Source organism: Sphaeramia orbicularis, chromosome 13, assembly GCF_902148855.1.
Source record: "Sphaeramia orbicularis chromosome 13, fSphaOr1.1, whole genome shotgun sequence".
NCBI lineage: Eukaryota > Metazoa > Chordata > Actinopteri > Kurtiformes > Apogonidae > Sphaeramia > Sphaeramia orbicularis.
Window position 1 is genome coordinate 35,774,423 of NC_043969.1, and position 25,864 is coordinate 35,800,286.

A 25,864-nucleotide genomic window follows, 5' to 3' on the forward strand; every position below is an offset into this window, starting at 1 on the left:
CCTGGTAGGAGATAAGGCCGTTCTGGAGTGAGTTACAGCACTCTATCTTTATGCATTTTACTTTTATGTAGTTTAATTGCACAGCACATTCTGATGTAAGTATTTAATCCCAAGAATAATCTGTTTTATACCAGTGTGTAAGTGGAAATATAATTTAAAACTACTTTTGCTAATTATGGGAGACTTAAAGAATAGTGAGATTATATTAATCCCAAGAAGCAATACAGAACCCCTGAAGTTTCCTCCCTCTCTACCTCACTAGTTGCTGATAAATCCAACTGAGCAACAAGGGAAAACCTCAACTTCCATCTCAAACTTCTTGAAACAAAAAAACAAAAACAAAAAAGGTGGGTTAAGGTATGTGAACACATTTTATTTTACTCTGAGACTGTGACCGATAAACAGTTTGAGGTAGTTAATCTTCAAGAGAGCGTCACAGACCAGTTTGAAGATTAGATTTGCATTTCCATCAGGACTGGAGCAAAGATTTAATCATTCCTCGGTGTACCAAAGCAAAGACGTTGTCGAGGTCGAATGTTGCCAGATTTGAAGTTAATCTTCAGGACGTATCCATGTTTGCGGATCAGCGGCTTGGCTATGCCCTCAATTGAGCGCCTGCACGGGAGCATCACTCGGCTGTGTCAAATCAGCCTCAGTGAGTCCGTGCCAAACTGGAAGCATGGCAAGCTTAATTTCATAATAAAAGCATCGACCGGTGCTAGAAGATGATATAAACACTTAAAAAGGAGATCCATACAAGACTGGACTTTGGGAGACTGGAGAGTATAATCCTGAATGACAAGTACATATGAGAACTATGAAAGATAAATGTAAAAAGAACAGGCTTTGAAGATGGTATCAATTGTAAACACACACATTACATATATCATGTTATTAAACTACAATTAATAATAAATATTTCAATCAAATCTATGGATATAACCTTATGTAGCACCTTTCTAATCTGTATTATCTATATGTTTTGTTAAAAAACTAATTTTTCTGACCACTGACTGATTTTTCCCCATCATAGTGATAATATTCTCTACTTGCCATTTATTTATCTTTTATTTTGAAAACTGTAACCAGAAATGTTGTTTTCTACTCTTGCTCACTTGACAGCAGGAGCACAGTGCACGGTCCTCCTCCTTAGTTGCAGCCTACAATTCAAGTGTGCACCGGGAAAAAAAACATGATAAGAGGGATGCCAGGACAGTGAATCTAGGAAGCAAAACCATAGTAACACATAAAGGATTTTAGAATGGAAAAAACTGGAGTTCTTTTGGTCTTGAAACAAGTGGAGCGTGTGTTTTTGTTTTTGTTGATGTTTTTTTCTCATCACAATGTGTGAGGGAAGGATGTGGGTCGGATGCCAGTTTGTTTTTCGTTACGGATATAAAGACTGGCAAGTTATCAGCATGAATTACCAAGGGAAGAAAAACTGATATCAATGTTAAATTTGACTCCGGAGGGAGGACCATGGCGAAAAGGAAGGGACTGTTATTTTCACTGCTTTACTTGATGGCAGAGTTTTGGCTCAGTTCTGCGCAAGTCCTGAGAATTGGTAAGTGGTCTGAATTTTTCATTTACTGTTTATTAAAATATTCAAAACACAGACTGCCACTGTGAAATCACTACCTGTTTTAATATTCCATCCTATGACCTACAATCGGGTGAACCTCATTTTTCAGTTGTATTAATAATGTGCTCCATCTTTGCATGAGCAATGAAATAAAATTATGACCTTTCAATAATTTGTGGGATTTTACCTTCATGGTCTCCGAATGTACATTTTGCTTCGTCCTAAAATATTGCCTCATAACCATTTTAATTAATTAAGTACTGCTAGGAAATGCAAAAAAAATTGTTTCTGCCAACTTTAACAACTCAACTGCTGTAGATAAGTCCATCTTTATAGCACAGAATTTAATTCATGGCACCTATTTTTTTTACTCCTTTATGAGGCTACAGACAGTCACGGTGCGTTCAAGGCCACTCATAGCCTATATGTGGTACTTTTCAGATGGCAATGTTGCAATTCTTTAAACACTTGTGCTCCTTTAGCCTGGATTAGACATGTAAAGTTAAAGTGTAAAGTGACAAAACAGCATATTAGAAAGACAAAGAAACTTTTTCCATGTTGTTGTGATGCTGTCTGATGCTCCTATTCTAGTTTTTTTGATATTAGTAGCTTTATTGGTTAATGTTCCCTTTTTCATAAGCAAGATATTCTAATAGGGGCTCATGAAAGAGGCATACAAGAACAAACTACTGATTTTCATTAAATTCATGTTAATACACTTTAGCCCAGTTCCATAGTCGCATTTTCTGTTCCTTGGTGTTGACAGCGCAGGTCAGAAGAGGATGAGTGATTAAAGTGGCCTACTGCGCCATCTGAAGGGATGTACTCTTGGCACAATGTCATCTTTGGCACAGAGGATTGTGAAATTAATACAGAGCTTAAGAATAATGAGTGGGCAGTCACAGTAAAACAAAGAACAAAGGTATTTAGACCGGGTTGCTCAGTGGATGCTGATCTCCACTGACATCTGTGAATGTGTCTGTGTCCTCTGAGACATGAAAGTCTACTTTGCTTTCAATTTCAGTCTGTGCTTATAATTAGACAAACAGAGCGTGCATTTCAACATCCCCCTCCCTTTGATTTCTGATGTAACTTAGACAAAAGTGTGCAGCAAGTTAGTGTTTTCGTGCAAATTAATGATCTCTGCTCCTCTCCCATTGGTTATTTTCTATTCCTCTCATGAGTTAGGTGATTGCATCACAAGAATTACATTTTTTAATTTAGGCCCCAAGACTCTCTGATCCACTCAATGCCCAGGGCAGCTCTGTATTTTTCTATATTTCCTCTACTTCTAAAGATTCTTCCAATCAGTCTGGTGTTGCATAACGATAGAGGCCAGTAGGCCGGTGCCACCTCTCTGCTCTGCCAGTCCTGATCTGTGCTGTATGTTGTTAATCTTTCTAAATTATCTATCACTCTCCGAGGCCACCTAATCTTTTGTCATTCTCTTCATGACCCGCACTCATCATAATCTCGTCCATATGGTGTGTGGCTTGGTTCAATTAACATTTCTCGGTCTTGGCAAGCACTGGCATCAGATTGTGAATGGCTACCACTCTTTTTCACTGGGGTTGGTAATAATGGTAAATCTTCTTCCCCAAGCCTTTAAACAACTAAAACTAATCTTCTTTATGCATAAAGTCTCTTCCCCCAAATATGGTACTTAGGCAGCTACCAAATCTCATCACTGGGAAGTGCACAGAGGCAGCAGTTTGTGGTTTGGCCTGAACTTTATTTAGCTGTTTATTTAAGGTTGATTTGCTGTTGCCTGCAATTAGTCTCATCTGATATGTTTGCTGCTGTTTTGGACATAAGTGATGTATACACCAATAGTCAATTATCATTTCCTTCCTTTTTCATGGTCTTATACTCTGTTTTATTAGAATTTGAGTGGATTTTCTTGATGCACTGATACATTTTATAATGCTAATCATCACTTTGGACATGTAATATTTTGGTGGTGCTCACTGGTATCGCTGGAACAGAGAAAGCTCAGTGCTCCACATCAAACGAAGATAGTAGACTGGTTGGTCCTCATTCATGATCAGTCTGGCATGAGCCCAGGTTGGAGTGGCACTGGTGGTGTAGTTGGGGAGGAGGAGGGGGTATCACTGGGAACTGACCCAGGATGGGGAGGTGGGAGAAAGCAAAACACTACGTCATTGTGTTCCTCTGCTTTAAAAGACTCCCCTTCATATGATAATCGCACACAGTGACAAACCCACACATTAGACTCTAAGATCAGTTTCTTCATGTTAACCTCACTCTGGGTATCAGGGTTTTTTAAAGAAAGGTTCACTCATTGTATTTTTCTTGCTCTCTCCTCTTTAATGAGGAACAGAAGTCTATAAAAAGAAAAGCCCAAGGCTTTATCAGCATTTGCCTGCAGCATGAGCAAAATCTTTTGTTTTTATGACCTCCCAGCATGCATTACCCCACAGCATTGTCTGGCCTATTAAAGATGAGATGGAAGCTCAGTGATTCTTTAAATCATTTGGAAAAATAAGAAATTCTAACTGGAGCAATTACAAAGCTGAGAAATAACGTTGAAATAATAGAGTGTGATTTTTTTTTGCAATAGAGATAAGCTTTAATATATAGCTTTTTATATGGTATTTTGGAGGCTTGAAAAGACAGCATTTATTGAAGTTTTCAACGCACCATAAAGTGGCTCACAAGAACAGCTTGTGTAGTGATTTCTGCTCTAGCTTTACCTGCCAGCATCTCTAAGATCAAACTTATAATTACTTTAGTATAAATTATCCAAGGCAGCTTGAACTTTTTTGTCCATTTGTTCATTTGCTAGCTAATAGCCTATTGAGTGAAAGCATTGATCCATGTGTCATCTGCAAACACAGTGTGATATGCTTATTCTCTGTTTTATCTACACAATTATTGAAAGCAGACTCTATATACACTATATATGTGCTGAATCGTTCTTTAAATCTTACGAGTCCTTTTACAGAGTTGGTTTGTCTTACTTGGGAAAATGCAGACGTCCAGAACAACAAAGATGGGCTGAGCCATGATCCCATGACCCATTTTTGACTCACACGAACACACAATGCTCTGAAGCCTTGGATTCAGGCTACAGCTTCATGCTGCAAGAAAAAAAAAGATTAATTAGGGACAAATAATACATTTCGTCATTAATGATATTGCTTTATTTATCTCATCTTGTCTTCTATTAATCATATTGTACCCTAAATTATATATGAAGTTTTGAATATATTATGGCAGATCTGCATACACTCACAATGTTATGAAAATGGAAAAACCAACAATATGTGAAATGGTTAAGGTTTGAGTTTAAAAATGAAATAATCCCAGACATGCTTCTTATAGTGGTAGTCTCGATTTCAAGTATTGCTTTTGCTATTTTGTATCTCCAGGTATAAGATAAGTACCTTATTTGCACTATAATTTGTTTTGAATTCCTTTGACTATACATCATAATTCAGTGTTATGTATAGTGAATGATGCTAAATATGCAATTATGTGATCATTTCATGACAGTAATAGTAGTTGTAGTCAGTGTAGTCTGTCTCATCTAGATCAATTTCCTAACATTATCACGGTTATGTTTAAATGGGCTTTTTCTCACAATGTTTTTGCAGCCACTCATGCATGTTCTGATGATCAACTCAACTCATGAGCACAGCTGTATATAAATTCCTATTCACTAATCAAATATTTTAGGCATTTTATATTGAATATAATAGAATACGGGCTTGTATTATTTACATGACTTGCATTTGATGACTTTCTATCAAATACAATATTTTATTTTTGTGATATTTGCTGACATGTGGCAGTGAAGTTGGACATTTCAATTAAGACACACTCCTATAACGCCCAAAAAAGTGACTTGTTTGGGTGTTCATTTTGTTTGTTTTGGGAAAATGAAATCTGGTCTACACTCTATATTGGATGCTCCCCAGCAAAAATGTAAAAAAGGAGAAGAAGAGGAAGTCTGTTCTGGGCTACTTTAGAAACATGGTGGACTCTGAACAGCGACCTTTTCCCTCTGTCTGTGGATATAAACAGCTAAAAGGTCTAAAGGTAGGAGGAGAAAAAAATGCCAAAAAAAAAAAATTTTAAAAAACACAGTGATCTGGATTTTCAATATTTGTAGAGATATGAAAATGATTATTCCATTTCTGCAGTCACATCCTCCCACAGCCTGCTAAATCTTACACACTGGACCTTTAACATGTTCCATCTGGCAACACTGATGCTATTATAATCTCACTGGTGCCAGTTTCGATCCTTGGGTGTTTTAACGTATTTTTATCAGGCAAGGAGATGGATTAATATTGTACCGGGCTATCAACAAAGCCAGGTTGACGAAGGATTTATATGTAATGCTGTTGTTTGCTTTACTTAAATATCTCTGTTTGGATGACTACAATTGGGACATGAGTGTTGCCTCAGTCTTGCCACTACAGTATCATAATTGTCGGAGCCTGCGGTGTGAACAAACGTAATTATTTTCTCGTGATATGCACAGTGTTTTGTGAGGCCTTTTAATTGAAAATGACTATAAGAGATAAGACTGATTTCCTGCCTCAGTTTTCAAATACATGAATGTATTGTATGTAGTAAGATAATTTTAAACTCATTTTCCAAAAAGAAAAATTAAATGACGCTTCGCTCCAGATGTGTGGACGTGAGCGTGAGAAAAACTGGAGGTTTATAGCTGACATTTGGATCAGTCAGTTCCACTCTATAACGCTGCATGTTTGCCAAAGGCTTTATGTTTTAACAAAGGTTTCAGCTCCTTTCAACAGCACAGATATCATTCAGTGGTGTTTTGCTGATGTGGACAAGCTGCGATTGCTTGGACCGGTGCTCTTTATGCCGAGCTGCAGACACACAGCTGTCACACTGCATCCCATGGGCCGTGCTCAGGAAATCAAGAAACTCATTATATTTAAAAATAAATAAATAAATAAATATATGATTTTATCTCAGGTGGAAATAAGAGGAAATGATAATGCCTTTTTCTGCTACTGTGGCATGTGGCGTTTTGCAAATCTAAGAGAGGAAATTAACAAAGGAACGTGCATTTTGGAGACTATAAGAGTGTAAACAGTTTATATAGCTCATTTAACATATAAAAGCTGAACAAAAAAATGTCTTGTTAAGGATGTTGCCACTGTGAACAGCTGCTCCAAGTATGTTTTCATTAACACTGAAGCTTTACAGAGCTACTGTGGGATGGCAAATGAGGATACATACAATTAAAAGTGGAAGAGGCGGTGCATTAAGTAGACTGGGGAAGATAATATCAATGGATTATTAAAAGCCACTGATGAATACTGGTTTTAAATAAGTGACTTTTATTTTAGGAAGTCGTATAGACTGTCTAACATACTTTTTTTTGCCAATATTACCTGATGATTCACTTTGTTTATGCATTATTTTTAGACACAAAGCAGATACAGCAAGTTCCGATTTGAGTTCGGAGCTCTTGCTTTGGGATGATGCATGTGATTAGCATTTGATTAGAGGTCAACGACAAAAAATGTAAATCAGAAAATCTAAATAGCAGCAGCTATTTTTGCTCCGACGGGTCCATCTATTTTGCATAGCCTTGTTAAAGTCCGAAGCAAACTGACTCACTGATTAGAAATGATGCTGCTATTTGCATTTGTTTGTTGTGCTGTGATGACAGCTATGTCTTCGGCGATTTTTAGAGATGGTTATTGATTTTTTTTTACCTGAAAAATGCCATATTCTTGCAGATAGAATGAAGGACTTAAACAGGTCCTAGCAGCTGCTCGCTGAAGCTTGGTAACCATAATTAGGATTGGCACTTTCAAGCACGTTTAGTGACCAGGGAGTCCAGACAAGGCTCTCTCAGTTTGGGGTTTGAGGCTATGCTACACCAAAGAAAAAGGTCATTCACAATTAAGGTCTCAAGGGGAGCTTTTTAAAGGCCTTTTCTCCTTCCAAATCAATCACAATTTCACAGGCGCTTCTTCAAAGACTGCTAGAGAGTGCAATGACCTATTGCCATCTGTAGCCTCTGTGTTGAGAAGAGGTCATTTGCAAACTATTGTAGCACTGGAATGGCATACTTATGATTTATGTCCATGGTTAATGTAACTATTGATTGAGCAATTCTGAAAATTGCACTGCTCTCTAAGTGCCTTATTTCAGTCTTTGTGTTGCTGTGGGAAAACCATGGAAGTGGCTGTCATTGGTATATCTGACAACAGTTATTAAACATTACAAATAACTACGCCTGCACTTAAACGTGGCAACAAACATTTAGCCCAGAAATCCTATCACTGCAGGCCCAGATGTTTTTTAATGATTCACATTTAAAAGGCTCGAGGGGAAATCGACGCGCAGGGGCATTTTCAGCACGGATAAGGACACTGGGTCTCACACGAGTCTGCCCGCCTTTTACGCAGGTGCTGACAATCCAGAGACAATCCAGCACTTTTCTAGCCTTAATCCTAATGTTTTTCATGTGGAGCTTTACGCAACTGAATGTAAAGCATTGTATGTAGTGCTCGTGCCTGCTGGGGTTAAACTGCCGGCCATATTGCCGGCCGTGGCATGCTAGGACACTCATCTTTCTGGACCAGCGTGGTGGATTATGAGTTGGATGGTTTTCAGGTTGATCGTCTCAGCTCTTAAACAGCCCCCCTTCCCCACAGCCCAGGGAAACAGAGCCAACAGAGGAAGGACTGTGTTTTTAAAAATTGACTTTTTTTTTTTTACTCTGTGCAAACACTGGTCAGTGTTTTATAAGGTTACAGCATTATACCATTTAAAGATATAATATTTAAGGTTGTCCTACAGTATGTACGCATTTGTTTGTCTGAAGCACTGAAGAAAAATGCAGCTGTACACATAATCAAACCTGTTTGCACTTTTCTTCCATTTATGTTGTTATGTTGTTGATGGAAGAGGATTTATTCAATTTTAAATACTTTCTTTTTTTATACTTTATTTTTGACAGATTTTACATGTTTTTAACAAACAGACAATAAAACGAAAATGCAAAGACATAAGAAGAGCGTCAACAAGCACAGAGAGGGCAGTATCAAATCTTGAAATACAACGGTAACAAAGTGGGTCAATGAGTTCCAATATTATCCCATCATGGTAAGAGGGTTGAGTTAGCTTAGGCATTGTCCTGTTTCTTAAATACTTTCTAAAATGTCCCGCTCCTCTTTTTCTCATGATTTCTTTAGTTCAAATGGGAAATGAATGGCTTTACTTAATGAATTTCCAAAAGGGAGACTTTTTAGACATAGTTCAGTAAAAATAGTTTAAAGCTTCAGTTATAATAAGCATTTGCTCAACAAAAGGGTGACTAAAATTAATTATAAAAACTAATAATGATTGTGTAATTCCATAAATGATGCTGTGATATTGCCTGAGACAACTGTCATACTGTAAAAATATTGTCCTTAATCAGCCCTGCAGAAGAGGAAATGTCAAATATTATTATATCAGAACGTACCTCCAGCACAGGTGGATGTCTGTAACTTCTTCTCATATGAAGTTTCATACACGATCTAAAAAGAGGAAGCATAAATAATTAGGAAACAACAATGAAAAAACATAAGAAAAATGATTAGTGATAAAAGAAAAAGTCAGTGAGCTAATTTCTGTAACAATATTCTATTAATCAATAGCCATGGCTTCTCCAACAACAGGATTTACAGACTGTTTTTATAAACTGAAAATCTTTGAAATAAAGATCTCTGGGAAACCATGATAGACATTTTCCAGTATTTTATGATATTTTGAATTGAAATAAGGAATTAGTCATTCAAATCATGCAGACCAGGTGATCAATAATGGAAATAAGGATTTGCTAAGAGCCTTAAGATACAAATACACATAGGTAGGAAATGTATAGATTCCAATTTCATTAATGATTCCTTTTTTAGATCTGATTGTTGTTTCCAGATGAATTCTCTGTGTAGGGGAAAAAAAAACAAGCCTTCACACATTTTCAGCTTCACCGTCTAAAATGGATACAAATCTGAGAGTATTTGTACAGTGTTCATTTTCATGCAAATGTGGTGACTGAAAAACAAATGTTCTAAGCCTGTGTGGAGTGTACAGGGTGGGGAAGCAAAATTTACAATGAACATTTAGTTGTTTTTTCTCAGCAGGCACTACGTCAATTGTTTTGAAACCAAACATATATTGATGTCATAATCATACCTAACACTATTATCCATACCTTTTCAGAAACTTTTGCCCATATGAGTAATCAGGAAAGCAAACGTCAAAGAGTGTGTGATTTGCTGAATGCACTCGTCACACCAAAGGAGATTTCAAAAATAGTTGGAGTGTCCATAAAGACTGTTTATAATGGAAAGAAGAGAATGACTATGAGCAAAACTATTACGAGAAAGTCTGGAAGATACTATTAAAGAAGAATGGGAGAAGTTGTCCTCCGAATATTTGAGGAACACTTGCGCAAGTTTCAGGAAGCGTGTGAAGGCAGTTATTGAGAAAGAAGGAGGACACATAGAATAAAAACATTTTCTATTATGTCAATTTTCTTGTGGCAAATAAATTCTCATGACTTTCAATAAACTAATTGGTGATACACTGTCTTTCAATCCCTGCCTCAAAATATTGTAAATTTTGCTTCCCCACCCTGTATGTAATAACTGAATTTTTACCACCATGAAGTGTGTAAAATATAGTGTTCCTAAAACTTAAGCCCATGTTACACAGAAAAATGTAACCGCCTACTAACAGGGTTCCTACAGGTTTGTACAAGTTAAATTTAAGACTTTCTAAGATCTGTTTAAGACTACTTAGAACTGAATTTATTACCCATTTAAAAAATTTGTGACTCCTAGAATTTAGGAGAATGTATTTATTTCTTCGAACACCTTGATTCCCACCGATCCAGGTCACTTGTCATCGGGGGCTGCCAAGTTAGCAATAACTGGTTCCTAATTTCAATAGAAATTGTCAGGTTGGAACAGGTGGAACTGAGTAGAATAGTGTTGCTTTCTTTGCAGTTTGGACATTCAACAGACACATTTAAACACATTTATGGCAGTATGTGGCAACATAACTTAAGGCCTACCATATCAAACTTAATACCTTTTAAAGACTTTTTTTAGGTATTAAATGCAGATTTGTAAATTCAAGACTTTAAAGACTTTTTAAGACCCTGCGAAAATCCTGTACTAAGTATCGTAAATATCTATATCATAATACTGGAAGGTCTCAGAGCATCTGTGTGTGTGTGTGTGTGTGTGTGTGTGTGTGTGTGTGTGTGTGCGTGTGTTTGTGCGTGTGTGTCTGCACAGTTCTGAGAAATTGAGACGTTTTTAACTGGTCAATTTGGTGCCTACAGTTGAGGAATAGTCCCATCTCCACATTATATATCTCAGCAAGTTGATAGGACCAATATTTTGGGAGATATTAGTCCTTTTGGAATACAATTGCCTTACAATCACATTGCTTGGTTGACCAGAAGTGCAATACTACGCTTCATGACAGGAAATGAAGTTAAAATAGGCACGACGCATTTACTAGCTTCAGTCCATGACAGTTGACAGGAAGTGCAGGACCACGCTGTATGATGGGAAATGAAGTTAAAAACAGGAATTGTTTTCCTAACTTCTGTCCCTAGATATTGCTATTAATATGACCCATGTATCCCTATGGGTCAACACGCTAGCGTGGTCTATTAGTCTAATTTCTCTAATTCCAGATTTTTTAATGTAAAGATTTATTGGTTTCTTTCCTCCTCTGTGACAGTACATTGAATATTTATGGACTGTGGTGATATTTGAAGATGTCATGTTGGACTTTGGAAAATAAATATTTCACATTTAAAATCCAAACAATGAATAGAGAATATTATTGAAAAGATTGTTCAGTAATGGAAATACTGTTAGATGCAACACTTTTCACTCTATGGTGTTTCTGTTCTTATTCAAATAATTACACATAGTGCTGCTGCTATTTTTACTTGTAAAATGAAGACCTGATTTAGATGTCGTCTTCTTTTCCAGCATGACTCGTTGTTGTTTCAAGTTTCCAGCAGTAATGCATGAAACTGGCGTCACTATTAGAAAAACATCGATAAAAGACACCGAAAGCTTGGAGGCACATGATTCCATTGGATGAGATGACATAGAACCAGTTCTCAATTCCCATCCACAAATGTTAAATGAACCAGTTTTAGCTTAGAGAACTGCTCTCTTACTCTACTTTCAGGTGTAAGCACATACTTAAAATAATTACTGTAGAAATAGATATGACATGTAAATCCCTCTTGCATGCCTCATGGCAAAGTATGGTTTAGTAATTTAAAAAATGACTGTGTAACGGTAAAGAGTCGTGTTTCTCTTCAACATAAATCCACTGGTCTGTGATTCAGACTCTTCCCGTGCAGTTTGATTTTATGCAGATTTTCTATAAACAGATACCTCAAAGATTAGATTTGCATTTTCATCATGGATTTTTCTAATCTTCCAGAGGCTGTGATTTCTACATATTGTAAAACTGAATGAGTGTTGAATTAATATAAAACTGCCACCAAATGGCTCAATAAAAACGATTCTTCTGTAATATCAAGGAGCAGATGAGCACTTTGCAGGACATTAAAGACAAAGATGCCGCTGTGGGATTTAATGAAACCTTCACATTTGCAAAGTAAGAGTCTGGAGATCAGCTCCACAGGAAAAGCAACCCTGAAGTGAGGAAAATCAGCAAAACAGAAATAAGTAGATGATTTTTTTTTTCATTTCTCTCATGGAAATCCAGGTATAGATGCAGCTATTCACAGATAAGACTGTTTCTGTTTTGGTGGCCTACCAACAAGACTTTAACATCTTTACTGTAAATTACATTTCATGATGACTATGTGATACCATAAACCTGAAATGAGTTTTACAGAAGATGATTGTTGTATACAGCAGTAAACAAAGGCACCATGAAATATGAGGGTGTATAATACAGCTGTTCATGTGTTACTGCTTACAAGTGAAAAGGGCAGCGAGGAAATATTACATGACGTTTAATTGTCTGCCATGATAATTTATTCGTGGTTACTTTGGAGTTGGCCTACAAATGTGTAGCATGGCTTCATATCCAAATTACAACACACTTTCATAAGTGTTATTGTGACAGTTTTTAGAATTTAGGTCAAGTAAACAGGGTGGAGTGAGGAAAGGTCAAGCTGAATGAGATTAAATCCTGTCATCTCAGTAGTATTATGTGACAGAAGTGCAAAGAAGAACAGGGCCACATTACTCACTGCTGTGATAACCTTCAAATTTGGAAAAGTATGATAATTGCAAAGAATAACTGTGCTGTGTAAAGCCACTAGATCAATAGTTTTCTTTGATTATATGTGCCGACTGCTTTCAACATTTGTGTTTCTTCTCTTCCTACAGGGGGCATCTTTGAGACACTCGAAAATGAGCCCATTAGTGTTGAAGAACTGGCCTTTAAATTCGCCGTAACCAACATAAACAGGAACCGGACCTTAATGCCAAACACCACATTGACCTATGACATCCAGAGGATAAACTTGTTTGACAGTTTTGAGGCCTCAAGAAGAGGTAAAGATTACTGTGAAACTAATAAGATTAGGATCAAACTGTTTCTCGTGTTTGTTTTCTACTTTCTCCCTTCATTCTGTTTCATACCTGTAGCCTGCGACCAGCTGGCGTTGGGCGTCGGGGCAGTGTTCGGCCCCTCTCACAGCTCATCTGTCAGTGCAGTCCAGTCCATTTGTAACGCCCTAGAAGTCCCTCACATCCAGACACGCTGGAAACACCCTTCAGTGGACAACAAAGACAACTTCTATATTAACCTCTATCCTGAGTACGCCTCAATAAGCCGATCTGTGCTGGACATAGTGCAGTATTACAAGTGGAAGACAGTCACTGTTGTATATGAGGATGCAACTGGTGAGTGAACATGGGATAAAATGACAGGAGACATCTGGTGTCATTCCCAGAGGGGCTGGAAAAGCAGTAATGCAGAAAAACACATCAGTAGCATATGCCAGATGTAATTAAAACTAACATTACACCAAATTATATCAAATATGTTTACCATACTGATGTGCATTTTTAGAATTCATTTTCTTTTTGAGCTTCCCCAGATTGAGTTTATTCCATGTTCATCTGTGTAATCATCTTAAATTCAATCATCATAATATTTTGGATTGTTGGCCTGTAAAAACACAGTCTGGGCTGGAGACTTGTTGCATTTGTTATTACTTTTTCTCTTTCATAGACAAAAAGTGCCATTATCTTCACCTCTTTAAAAATATTTATATTAAACTTGTAACTGCAGGTTACCTGTATTGCTTTATATTTGCACTGCTATAACAAACTCCACCTAGAAACCAACTCAGCATTATATACCATAAAGTTATGATGTACACAAAATGTCAAAAACTGCTAGAAATAGGTTCTTCCCCTTAGGGCATTATGGTGGCTATAGAATTAAGAGCTAATTCAACCTACTGAACCTAAACTGTGCAGAGTCAGTGAAATGAATGTTTCATGAAGTTGCAGTCCACCACAAGCACTTACACATTTTAAACATGACAAAACAATCCAAGATAAACTCACCAATATAGGGGGAAAAAAACTAAACATCTCAAAACTGTGCAGTCTGGCCAAACAGAACCTCTACCACGTTTCACAAACATTCCTTCATTGGACACTACTATGCTAAGTCAGATTTCTTACCTTTTACAGATCTTCTTCTTTAACTTTGTATTTACAAACGCATGCAGGTTGTCCTTCACAACAAATATCACCATCTGTTCAGGTCGCGATCAGTCATTTCCGATTGTGCACTGACATTAAAATCCAATAACAGAAATGTCCAGGCCAGGGGACACAGCAATTAATCCAGTCTGGTGCGTCGTTAGCTAGCTAGGTGTTAAGGTTAGCTAGATATTGTGGTTATTTGAAAGCAGAAAACTTATCAGATATTGTCATGTGAAGCTCCTGCCTGTTTTCAACATGACAGTAGCACTTTGATGCATGTATATCCCTCCAGCTGTTTGTTCTTGTTGTCTTTTTTTGTCTATATGTGGAGTAAGATATCATAAATTAGTAAACTTTGCGTGCAAATTTCGTTAGCTCTGCCACCGCCGGTTGCTAGCTTTTTTTCCACCAACTTTATTGAAAAAATATATGTATACAAAACAAAGAATTTTTTAATATCATTATGTCAAAAAGAAAAATCTTCTAAACAAATAAATTAGCATAATGCAAAGGCTTACAGACACAATGAAGAAAAAATAAAGAATAATAATAATAATATCTTAAAATATAAAGATCTAAGACCAAAGCCGCCACTTGCTAGCTACCATCAGAGCATGCGTTAATGTGACGTAAGAATGATGACAACATTTGTTTATAACTTGACATTGTACTTGCTAATAAATCAAGCACTGAAAAGCAACTATCTTCCTAAACCCCCTTATTATGTTTTGCGTAATTTAAGATTTTTTTTTTAATAGACTTTCCTGGAATTTCCTTATCAAAACCACAAGAGGGGGAAGTTACAAACAGATGAGACACTGCAAACTTTGATAAAATTAAATGTATGGATTTAATGTTAAAAGTATCACAGAAAACCAAGCAAAGAGAAATACAAATTAAAAAAAAAACAAAAAAACAAAAACATAAGATCCAAATATATGTGGTAATTCACACAATTGAATTTGACAAAATGTCCATTAAATGTATTTTCAAAGAGTTATGTAATTTGTTTATATAAATGGCTGGTTTCCTGTCTTAAAATGTTTTATTTAGCATGAAGAAATGTTATACAGTTGGCATTAACCAAATTAACTTAACAGGTGATGCACTGACCTAAGTGTTTCAAATCACGTGCCCTCTGGTGGTCAAAGACAGAAACTGCAATATGAAAATTTTAGCGTCAAAGCTAGCATGGCAGTACACTGACATTTCAAGTCCTCGTAAAAAAAAACAACTAATAAGCCAAAACAGAAGTAATCTAGATCATATATACATTTACTGATTACCATTGCTAACATTTATGGAACTGTAACATCATACGTGACAGATAATTCAAGTGCAGCTAGGCTAATGGGATAGAACGGAATATGTTTGACAATATTGTTCTTAAATCTACTTGTTAAACTGACTGATACGTAGCTTTACTTTTGACTGCCATCTTAACAAGACATTTTACAACAATCATCATTCGGAATTTGCATTGGTGCTGAGAAAATTTTTACCACCCTCCAAGGGTCACAAGGAGGAACTGCAACAATTTCAGACCCATTCTTCCTTTATTTGTTTATTATTTATTTATTATTCTTCCTTTCACCATGTTCAATGATTACATACTGAGTCCCAGTTACACGTTATCTACCAAGAATAAATCCCATTGTCACAATCATTTCGTGAGAAGAGGTAAAAATACAAAACAAATCACTAAATGCAAATTCAACAAGTTCAATTCAGCATAATTTTAATGTTGTAAGTTTAGACTGATTTATATGCTCTAATTTATTTTATTGAGTTAATTCAATTTCATAATTGATGCTTAATATTTCTGTACATAAAGGGAGTTTTTTGCTCCTTTTGGTATCATGTCATTACAGAGAAGTCTGAATAAGTATGACTGGTTTACAGTCAATTACTGTCTTTTGTGGCTTAATGTTTTTTCAACAAGGCCATCAACAAAAAAATGTGGAGTGTTTAACTTAGAAATTTAATCAACTTGGAAACCGAGTGGAATTTTTTTTTGTAAAAGCTGGAGATTAAATGAGGCTATAATACTAGGGTTTGGTTAAATTAATGTGACTGTGGGGTGTTATAATGGTATAATTGTCTTTTAATTCAAGGACTGATCCGTTTGCAAGAACTGATCAAAGCTCCATCCAGATACAGCATTAAAATCAAAATCCGTCAGCTGCCGACAGGAAGCAAAGATGCCCGCCCTCTGTTGAAAGAGATGAAGAAGGGGAAGGAGTTCTATGTCATATTTGACTGCTCGTACCAGACGTCAGCTGATGTTCTAAAGCAGGTGATCATCATCATCATCATCATCATCATCATCATATGTTCACTGTATGTCTGCACTGCATCCACACCACAAAGACTTAACATGCAGTGTTGTCACAAATCCATTTTGTATTTTTTTTCAATTAAGCATACTCCTTTTGGTATTTCTGGCATTACTCTTGATTTCATATTTACTATGTGCAAGATTAGTCAAAATCTATCCCCTTCAGAAATCTTATGTTCATATCCAAATCCATGCAGAGTCTATTTCCAAGTCAGGCATACAAATTTAGAATCGTACACAAGATTAATTGTAGACACTGTGCTAACATAGTCAAATTATGACATATATTCACTTTGATACTTGGTATGCAAACCATGCAAACAATGCAAAATGGGATAATACAGAAAATGGATGACATGTCATTTGTAAAACGCTCTGGGTGAAATAAAGGCAAGGTTGGATAACGTTTGGTTAGGAACAGATTATATGAATACTGTCTGGATCAAAATTCTAGTGTGTATGTACAGTCAGAGGCCAAACTTTAACCCTTTAACCCCTGATGTGTCTGTGGTGAGCATTCTGAATGTGTAATTTACCTTAAATATTCCCAAAAATTCAACCATTTGTTCAATAAGAAAAATTTCAAAAATGCTGATAGAATAGACCTTTTAGACCTGTTTGGGCTTTTTTATTATAATTATTTATTTTTTATTTTTATTTTTTATTTTTTATTTTTTTTCTACACTGTTTTCCTTGTGGTTTCAACTTTCAGCTTCAACTTTCAACTTCATTTATCCTTAGAAAGGAAATTTGGAGTGCAGCAGGGATCATAAACACATACACAAAAACACATAGACAGAAACAGCACCAGATGCCACCACAATAAAATTACACAACACAGGACAACACACAATGGAGCCACTCCCTTCCCAACACAAATGACAAAGGTCCACTGGGGCAATACACAAGTTAATTGCCATAATGGCCATAAGCATTAAAAGATAAATAAATGATCACATAATAAAAAAATCTGTAGATATCAGACAAGTGAATGTGCAGTAAGATGTTTTTTATTTTTACTGTTTGCTGTGTTGTGGTGATTTTTCTTTTTTTTTTCTTTTTTTTTTTTTTTTACTGTGTTTTTACTGAGTTTTGACCGTGTCACTGTTTTTTGGAGTTCAACTAGGTATCAAAAAGCAGCTGGACTGATTTAGAAAAAAAGAGCCCAAAACAAAACACTGGGCCAAAATTCAAATACTTGCTGTTCAGTGAGTTCCAGTTCACAGTTCATGTTCAGCATCCAAAAACTCTTATTGATGAACATTCTGAGTGCCTTATTTTGTCAAAACTTGTCAAACTTCAGTTCCTCTCTTTGTCTTTTTCTGTTATTCCAGTATCTGTGTTGACCCTAAAACACACAGTAAAACAAAACCACTGAAGAAAAGGAACACAAACATATCCTCACAGCGGCTTTTTTGACACTGAAACAGACATAAATTCACAGCAGCACGTTTACCTGGAATAATGTCTTAGGAATTAAAGGGTTAAACTATTCTACCCTGTGTTGTCTGTTTAGATCTTGTCCATGGGGATGATGACTGAATATTACCACTTCTTCTTCACCACACTGGTAAGAAAACCAACCACTCACATCTCATTTCATTTTAACCCATAAAGACCCAGAGCTACTTTTGTGGCAGTTCCCGAATAAATTTTTCTCTCTATTTAACTTTTCTTAAGTGATTTATCATCATCGATTATAATATTCCCGTGAATATCCACTCATTGTATAAAAAACTTCAATTTTCACTTAATGTATATATTACAATGTAAATCCCACTGTAAATAATATATACATAAACATATATTCTTAATAGACCGGATCCACACATCCACTTACTGTATAAAAACTTCAATTTGCACTCTGTACAACTTACATTATAAATCCACTGTAAATCTCAACCCATTGTTGTCCTTGTCTCTAGTCGAATGTTTGTCTATATTATGTCTAGGTCCACATGTTGTCTGGGTTCATGTCAGAACTGTCTGTCGTGAGCAATGTAAAAACCGAAGCCAAATTCCTTGTATGTGTTCACATACTTGGCCAATAAAGCTGATTCTGATTATTATCTGTATTTTGCATTTTTCCTGTAAATCATGTATTTTCCTATATCTAATTTCCTATATTTAATTTAGACGTTCATGAAAATGCTGAAATTCAAAGATTGTTATATCAAACCAAAAAAAAAAAAAAAAAAAAGAAATAGTAAGTTTTTCAGCAAAGATATCAATAACTGAACATAAATCCAGTGGCTCCATCCACTGTCATTGATCCAACTCCATGGGTTTTACTGGTGAATCAATGTTGTAGAAGATGACAGTGTTTCCATAGTAACTACGGAGCCTCTGAATGTCCAAATGAGTAAAATTTGACAACCATGAAAAGATGTATTTTAACTGTATTTTACAATTATTTACATGGGTTGATAGGATTAATGGATCAACAGGTATTAAACAACTACATCAGTAGAAAGACCCAGTGTGATATTTGCGGTAGTTCCCAAAATGACATTTTCTCTATATCAACCTTTCTTAAGTGATTTATCATCATTTATTGCCATATTATCTTCTGTATTTTGCATTTAATCAGTATAAATTGGGTATTTTCTGACATTTAATTTTCAACAGGTATTAAACAACTACATCAGTAGAAAGACCCAGTGTGACATTTGCGGTAGTTCCCAAAATGAAATTTTCTCTATATCAACCTTTCTTAAGTGATTTATCATCATTTATTGCCATATTATCTTCTGTATTTTGCATTTAATCAGTATAAATTGGGTATTTTCCGACATTTAATTTTCTGATCATAAAAATGTTCATAAAAGCTCAGAGTAGAGTTAAAGATTATTATAGCAAAAATAGAGAAAACTGAAGAAAAAGTGAATTTTTCAGCAAAATTTATCATTAACTGAAAATAAACCAAGTGTCTCCATCCACTGTCATTGATCCAACTTTGTGGGTTTTACTGGTAAATTGATGTTGTAGAAGATGACAGTGTTTCCATGGTAACTACGGAGACTCTGAACGTCCAAATGGGTCACATCTGATGACCATGAAATGACCAATAACTGTATTTTACACTAATTATTTACATGGATTGATAGGATTAGTGGATCAACATGTATTAAACAGTTTAGATCAGTAGATGGTTTTGGTTGCCAGTGGATACTTGAGTCTTTATGGGTTAAACAGCCGCTAATGTTTATATTTGTTAAAATATAGAATATTATCTGAATAAGTGAATATCAAGTTATAATGCAGAATTTCACATAAAATAAGATATTATTGTAATTAATTGGTTATCATGATTAGGAGATATTATCACATTTATTGTTCATTGCATTTGTGGTAAATATTTAAAGTGCATATAAATATTACAGTTTATATTAAAAACAGTTGATGATGCAAATCTGATTGTATGTGAGGTGATCAAAAAAGTGTATGTGAATGGTTTGTATGGATGTTTTGTGTTATTGTAAAAAATATACAGAAGAAAAGGTGTGTTAACAAAGCAAAGGAAGCGGATTTAATTTGATTATTAGTTTGTAAAAAGGGGTGGGAGTCAATAAGTTACACTTCTTCCCACTCCTTTTCGAGCGCAGAAAAATTTTGTTTGACTATGTTGTATGGTTCTTTTTCTAATGATTCTATGTGTTCGAAATAAAAAACTACACACATATTTGTTTTACGTACGTGCACAGAATCTTTTGTGCTTTCTCTTTGACATTGCTTTCCTAAATGTGATGGATATGTGCAGTATATTGGTAGCACGCCATGTAATTACACACTGTTCCATTGCCTTAATTAAGAGTTCTTTTATCCTCTGCAAGTTTGTGAGTTCACCTAGAGATTTGGTTATGCAAAGATTATGCAGATGCGCTCAAACATCTGTGATTTGTTTTATAATAAGAGTGCTGGATGTTTTCAGTGACCTTGGCATAATTCCATGGTATTACACTGTAGATTGTTCCACTGTTTTAATCAAGTGTCCTTTTACCCTTGCCGTGTAAGTCACATCCACTTGTGGGCCTTTTAAGGTAAACAGCATTAACTCTGCCTAATAATATTCCTGTACCTCCGTAGGACCTTTTTGCCCTCGACCTGGAGCCGTATCGCTACAGCGGGGTCAACATGACTGGTTTCAGACTCCTGAACATTGACAACCCTCAGGTGGCCTCGGTGGTGGAGAGATGGGCCATGGAGCGACTGCAGGCTCCTGCCAAAGCCGAGACCGGAATGATGGAGGGAATGATGACAGTGAGTTCACTACATCCGATCATTCATCTTAACATGTTGACGCACATGTCTCTTATTACAAATGACCAACACAAACAACATTATCTCTCTGGTGTTGTAGCCTCCTGAGACCCAGGAAAGGAAAAGTTTTGTCTTTTTTTTTTTTTTTTTTTTACATTAAATAATTGTCCTGATTGGAAATAACATGATGCAACACTTCTTTCAGATAATTTTTTTTAATAGACTATTCTTTGCAGTGGACAGTGTTTTTTTTGTTTTTTTTAAATAAATAAAGCTGTAAAACCCTACTTCTTTGTCCCCTACAGAGGACACAAATGTATTGCTGGGTCTCAGGAGGATAGTGACTGATTTTGTACTACACATAAAAATAAGAGCATTTCATATACAGGGTGGGGAAGCAAAATTTACAATGAACATTTAGTTGTTTTTTCTCAGCAGGCACTACGTCAATTGTTTTGAAACCAAACATATATTGATGTCATAATCATACCTAACACTATTACCCATACCTTTTCAGAAACTTTTGCCCATATGAGTAATCAGGAAAGCAAACGTCAAAGAGTGTGTGATTTGCTGAATGCACTCGTCACAACAAAGGAGATTTCAAAAATAGTTGGAGTGTCCATAAAGACTGTTAATAATGTAAAGAAGAGAATGACTATGAGCAAAACTATTACAAGAAAGTCTGGAAGATACTATTAAAGAAGAATGGGAGAAGTTGTCACCCGAATATTTGAGGAACACTTGCGCAAGTTTCAGGAAGCGTGTGAAGGCAGTTATTGAGAAAGAAGGAGGACACATAGAATAAAAACATTTTCTATTATGTCAATTTTCTTGTGGCAAATAAATTCTCATGACTTTCAATAAACTAATTGGTCATACACTGTCTTTCAATCCCTGCCTCAAAATATTGTAAATTTTGCTTCCCCACCCTGTATAGCTCAACAATAACTGGAGGGATTTCCACACTTTACCTGCATCCTAGCAGTTGATATTTCCTAAAATTATCCTGAAATCAGATCAATATCTGTGAAATTTAACTCCAATATACTTCATGTTACCTGTGTGTATCTTGTGGTTATTTTCACCTGCTAGTAAACAAACACAAAAGCTGAAAAGGTATATACAGCTGTGCTCTTAAGTGTACATACCCTGACAGAATGCACATGGGACGGTCTTGGTTTCCAGCAGTAGTTTGTTAAGATTTAAGCAACAAAACTACATGGTCAGGGTTAATATCATGCAGGAGTGTACAACGTATGGGTTGACTTGTCATTCTTTTTGTCTTCAGATACAACAATAAAATACAGGAAATATGTACACAGCCGTAGAGGACACACTGAAGTGAATGGGTTATAAAGGCTAAAGTCACTATTTAGAGTGAGTCCTAACCCTAACCCTAACTGTATGACATGAAGCAACACAAACAGTCTGAAACATCTGGCATGTGTTGAATGAAAGCTGGTAGAAAACATCAGAGAATTAATGCAATAAAGCTCATCATCTGGGTTAAAGACACATTAAGTACAAAGAGAGGTCACACTAAATACCATAATACTATACAATACTATACTATACTATACTATACTATGCTACAGTTGCAGAAAAAAATATTAGACCATCAAAAGTCATCAAAAACAATGGTTATGCAACCCAGTACTAACTTCTGTGTGTATCATGTGACTAAAACAGACGGAAAAGAAAACATGGAATCCCTAAAAACACTGTTTTTGTCAGTACAATGACAGATATTGATGTAAGAACTGAAGTGATTTTGGTTATTATCAAGAAAACCATGGAAAATGGATCGATATCAACTCTGAAATTAAACTAGCATGAGCTATTTTTGTTGTTATCATTATATTTGTCCAAACAAACGTACCTTTAGTTGTACCAGGCATTAAAATGAACTCAAAATTTAAGAAAACAGGGGTGGTCTAATCATTTTTTTCCGCGACTGTATACTATACTACACTACACTACACTATATTTTGCTTTTACTACTGTACATACTTCCCATATATCCAGATTGGATCTAAATACAGACACTGAGAAATGCATGTGTGATCATTAGAATTTTACTAAACCAACAAACCTAATGTTGGCCTTGATCAGTGGTTCCCAACCTTTTTTTTTTTTCTTGTGACCCAATTTTAACATCACAAATTTCTGGCGACCCCAAACGTTTTTTTGCTAAAATTAATTTGTTTTGATTATGTAATAGTTTGCTCTACTATGTTGCAAATAAACGTTAATTTAACATGACATTTAGTCTATATAATTATATTATTATGGACGGAGGCAGAAAAGCCAGGTGTAGATTACTGCACAAAGTGAGAATTTGATTTTCCTTGGTCAGGATAAGTACAGTCAGTCCAGCTTGGATTTACAAGGCTGGCAATTAATACTGAACAAACAATAACTATGAATTATGAAAGAGCTGCAGCATCTGAAACTGACCACAATGAACATTTGAAAGATAAACAGTACCACAGTGCTTCAGTTTCAGCTTCACAGTTTGTCATGTCTTTTATGGATTGGGATTGTCTCTGTCAAATCACCATATATTTTTTATTTGTAAGTTTTTTTTTTTCAAATTTATTTATTTCTGTCAGTACATAGAAGTTTCAGGCGACCTCATTTGAATTCCAGGTGACCCCATGTGGGGTCCCGAGCCCAAAGTTGAAAAACACTGACCTAACTGGTACCTCAACAGTACCTTCACTTTATCCAATTTGGAGGCGACTAACATTAAAATGTACAACAACATATATATATATATATATATATATATATATATATATATATATATATATATATATATATATATATATATATATATATATATATATATATATAAAAGTTCAATATAGAATGTAGCATCTTAAATAAATGAATAATTTACTTTTTTCACAACTGCTATTTTTTAATATATTAATATAAAGTACTCAAGTTCAGATTTAAGTGTTATTTTAAGCTCATTTACATTTGTCTATAATAGGGATATCAAACTCATTTTAATTCAGGGGCCACATACAGCCACATGGGGTCCTGACCAGACAGTTGAAAAACGCTGGCCTTTGGACTTTTGCACAGGATTGTATCTGGACACTTGCAAATCATCTGTACAAATATTTTCACTGCATGTCAAGACATAATGAATTCAAGACATAAACACTGAGAAATAGTTGTACACACACCCTGTATTGACTGCACTTGAGTCAATACACAGTAATCCACCATATTGCGTTCTAATTCTGTGCATAATCAGTCAGGTACTGGTGAATAAAATCGCTATTAAACTGTGTTCATTGTGGCTGATTGTCAATCGTCTTGAGTGTAATTTACAAACTGACGTTGCATTTCTGTGTCTGCCGTGAAAAGCCACACAGCTCTGTCTGTACAGGCCCTAATGTGATAAGTGCGTGACATGTGATTTGCGATCCACGGTGATGGATGACGACCGCTGCCTCTGTGTTTCAGACTGAAGCAGCTCTGATGTATGACGCTGTCTACATGGTGGCTGCCGCTTCACAACGCGCCTCCCAGATCACTGTCAGCTCCCTTCAGTGCCACCGACACAAACCTTGGCGCTTTGGATCACGCTTCATGAACATGCTCAAAGATGTGAGTTCATTTTATGAATGTGCGACACCTCCCCTCATCTGTTTCCTCATCCTTCTATCCATCTGTTTCACAGCCTGCTGCCTCGATTTCATTTCCTTAGGTGCAGAAACAGAAACAATGGAGTTAGGAAATCAGATTAGATGAACGTGTGCGATGATCACGTACATTCAAAAATAATTTTTCTCAAGAGATGCCAGTTGACGTCACATATGGCATGTTGGAGGATTCCTCGATTAGTCAGTTGTCAGATGGCTCAGAGAGAGAGAGAGAGAAAGAGAGAGAGAGAAAGAGGAGCTTTTCACATGCAAGTAAAGAGCAAACATGGACTTAAATTACAGTCCTTCTCTGTCCATGTTGTACACTTGAAGGATGTGTAATGAAATGAAAAAGGTGTAATTACTAAGAGAAGGATTGATTTAACCACAGACAGGACAATAACACATGTGACAGAATTGCATTTAGAATCAAACACTGGCATTTAGAAAAAAAACATGCAGCTCATCCAGCATTAATTATCTGAGTTTAATTGTCAGTCGACTTCCTCAGCTCCTCAAACATATATTAATTTGACTTTAATAGCTTCTCTTGTTTTATTGCAGTCTCTAATGAGATGTTTCTATGACAAATGAGCTTTTCAATTGCATGCGGGAACAGAATATTGAAGGACACAGGAAATGGCAAAGAGCACAGTGTGAGTAAATGAACATTTTAGCTCAACAGCCTCAGCAGATACTGTCTGTGATTCGACCTGTGATCAGCATTTTAACACAAAGACGTGGCTGTGAAATGGGAGGTTTTTAGCTTATGGTTTGTAACGGTGCGTCGCTCTGCTTGATAAACATGACACAGTTTATAGTTAATCAGTTTAATGGGACGTACTCATGCTAAGTTTTGCATTTTAGATCATTTATACCCTGGTATTCTGCACAGATTGTCATGCAGAGTCCATTTGTTTTATTTACATGTGAACATCATCTTAACATACATAAGCCTTTATCGGGCAAGTGACTATTTTTGGTCATTTCCACAAAGATTAAATATGGGGCCAATCCTGTTCCTCAGTGAAGTCAAAGAGCATGTTGGTTTTTCTAACGTTATACAGTGATTCAGAGAGATTTTATAGAAACTTTGAAGCTGTAAATACTAGTGCTGTCAAATGATTACAATATTTAATCAGATTAATCACAGGGTCACTGTGGATTAATTTTGATTAATCATGATTAAATATCATTTATTTTTAATCTATATTAATAATGTTTCATTTCGAATGAGCAAACAGACTCAAGAAAGAAGGGAATATATATGCATTTAACGTGTTTG

General features: G+C 35.8%; 1 protein-coding gene across 1 annotated transcript; it reads left to right on the plus strand.

Annotated features, from left to right (window-relative positions):
- Positions 1–1,110: 1,110 nt before the first annotated feature.
- LOC115431147 (glutamate receptor ionotropic, kainate 1-like) lies at positions 1,111–24,688 on the plus strand. Its single transcript, XM_030151386.1, has 7 exons — positions 1,111–1,564; positions 12,985–13,152; positions 13,246–13,503; positions 16,434–16,615; positions 18,174–18,227; positions 20,744–20,917; positions 24,401–24,688. The coding sequence occupies exons 1-7, from the start codon at positions 1,480–1,482 to the stop codon at positions 24,686–24,688; spliced, it is 1,209 nt and encodes a 402-aa protein (XP_030007246.1). The 5' UTR covers positions 1,111–1,479.
- Positions 24,689–25,864: the final 1,176 nt, after the last annotated feature.

What these genes read in the sequence shown, in the direction of transcription:
- LOC115431147 (XM_030151386.1), top strand. Translation starts at nt 1,480, where the DNA reads ATGGCGAAAAGGAAGGGACTGTTATTTTCACTGCTTTACTTGATGGCA. An exon ending in TGCGCAAGTCCTGAGAATTG is followed by an intron (nt 1,565 to 12,984) that starts GTAAGTGGTCTG and finishes CTCTTCCTACAG; the next exon opens with GGGGCATCTTTGAGACACTC. An exon ending in TGATGGAGGGAATGATGACA is followed by an intron (nt 20,918 to 24,400) that starts GTGAGTTCACTA and finishes TCTGTGTTTCAG; the next exon opens with ACTGAAGCAGCTCTGATGTA.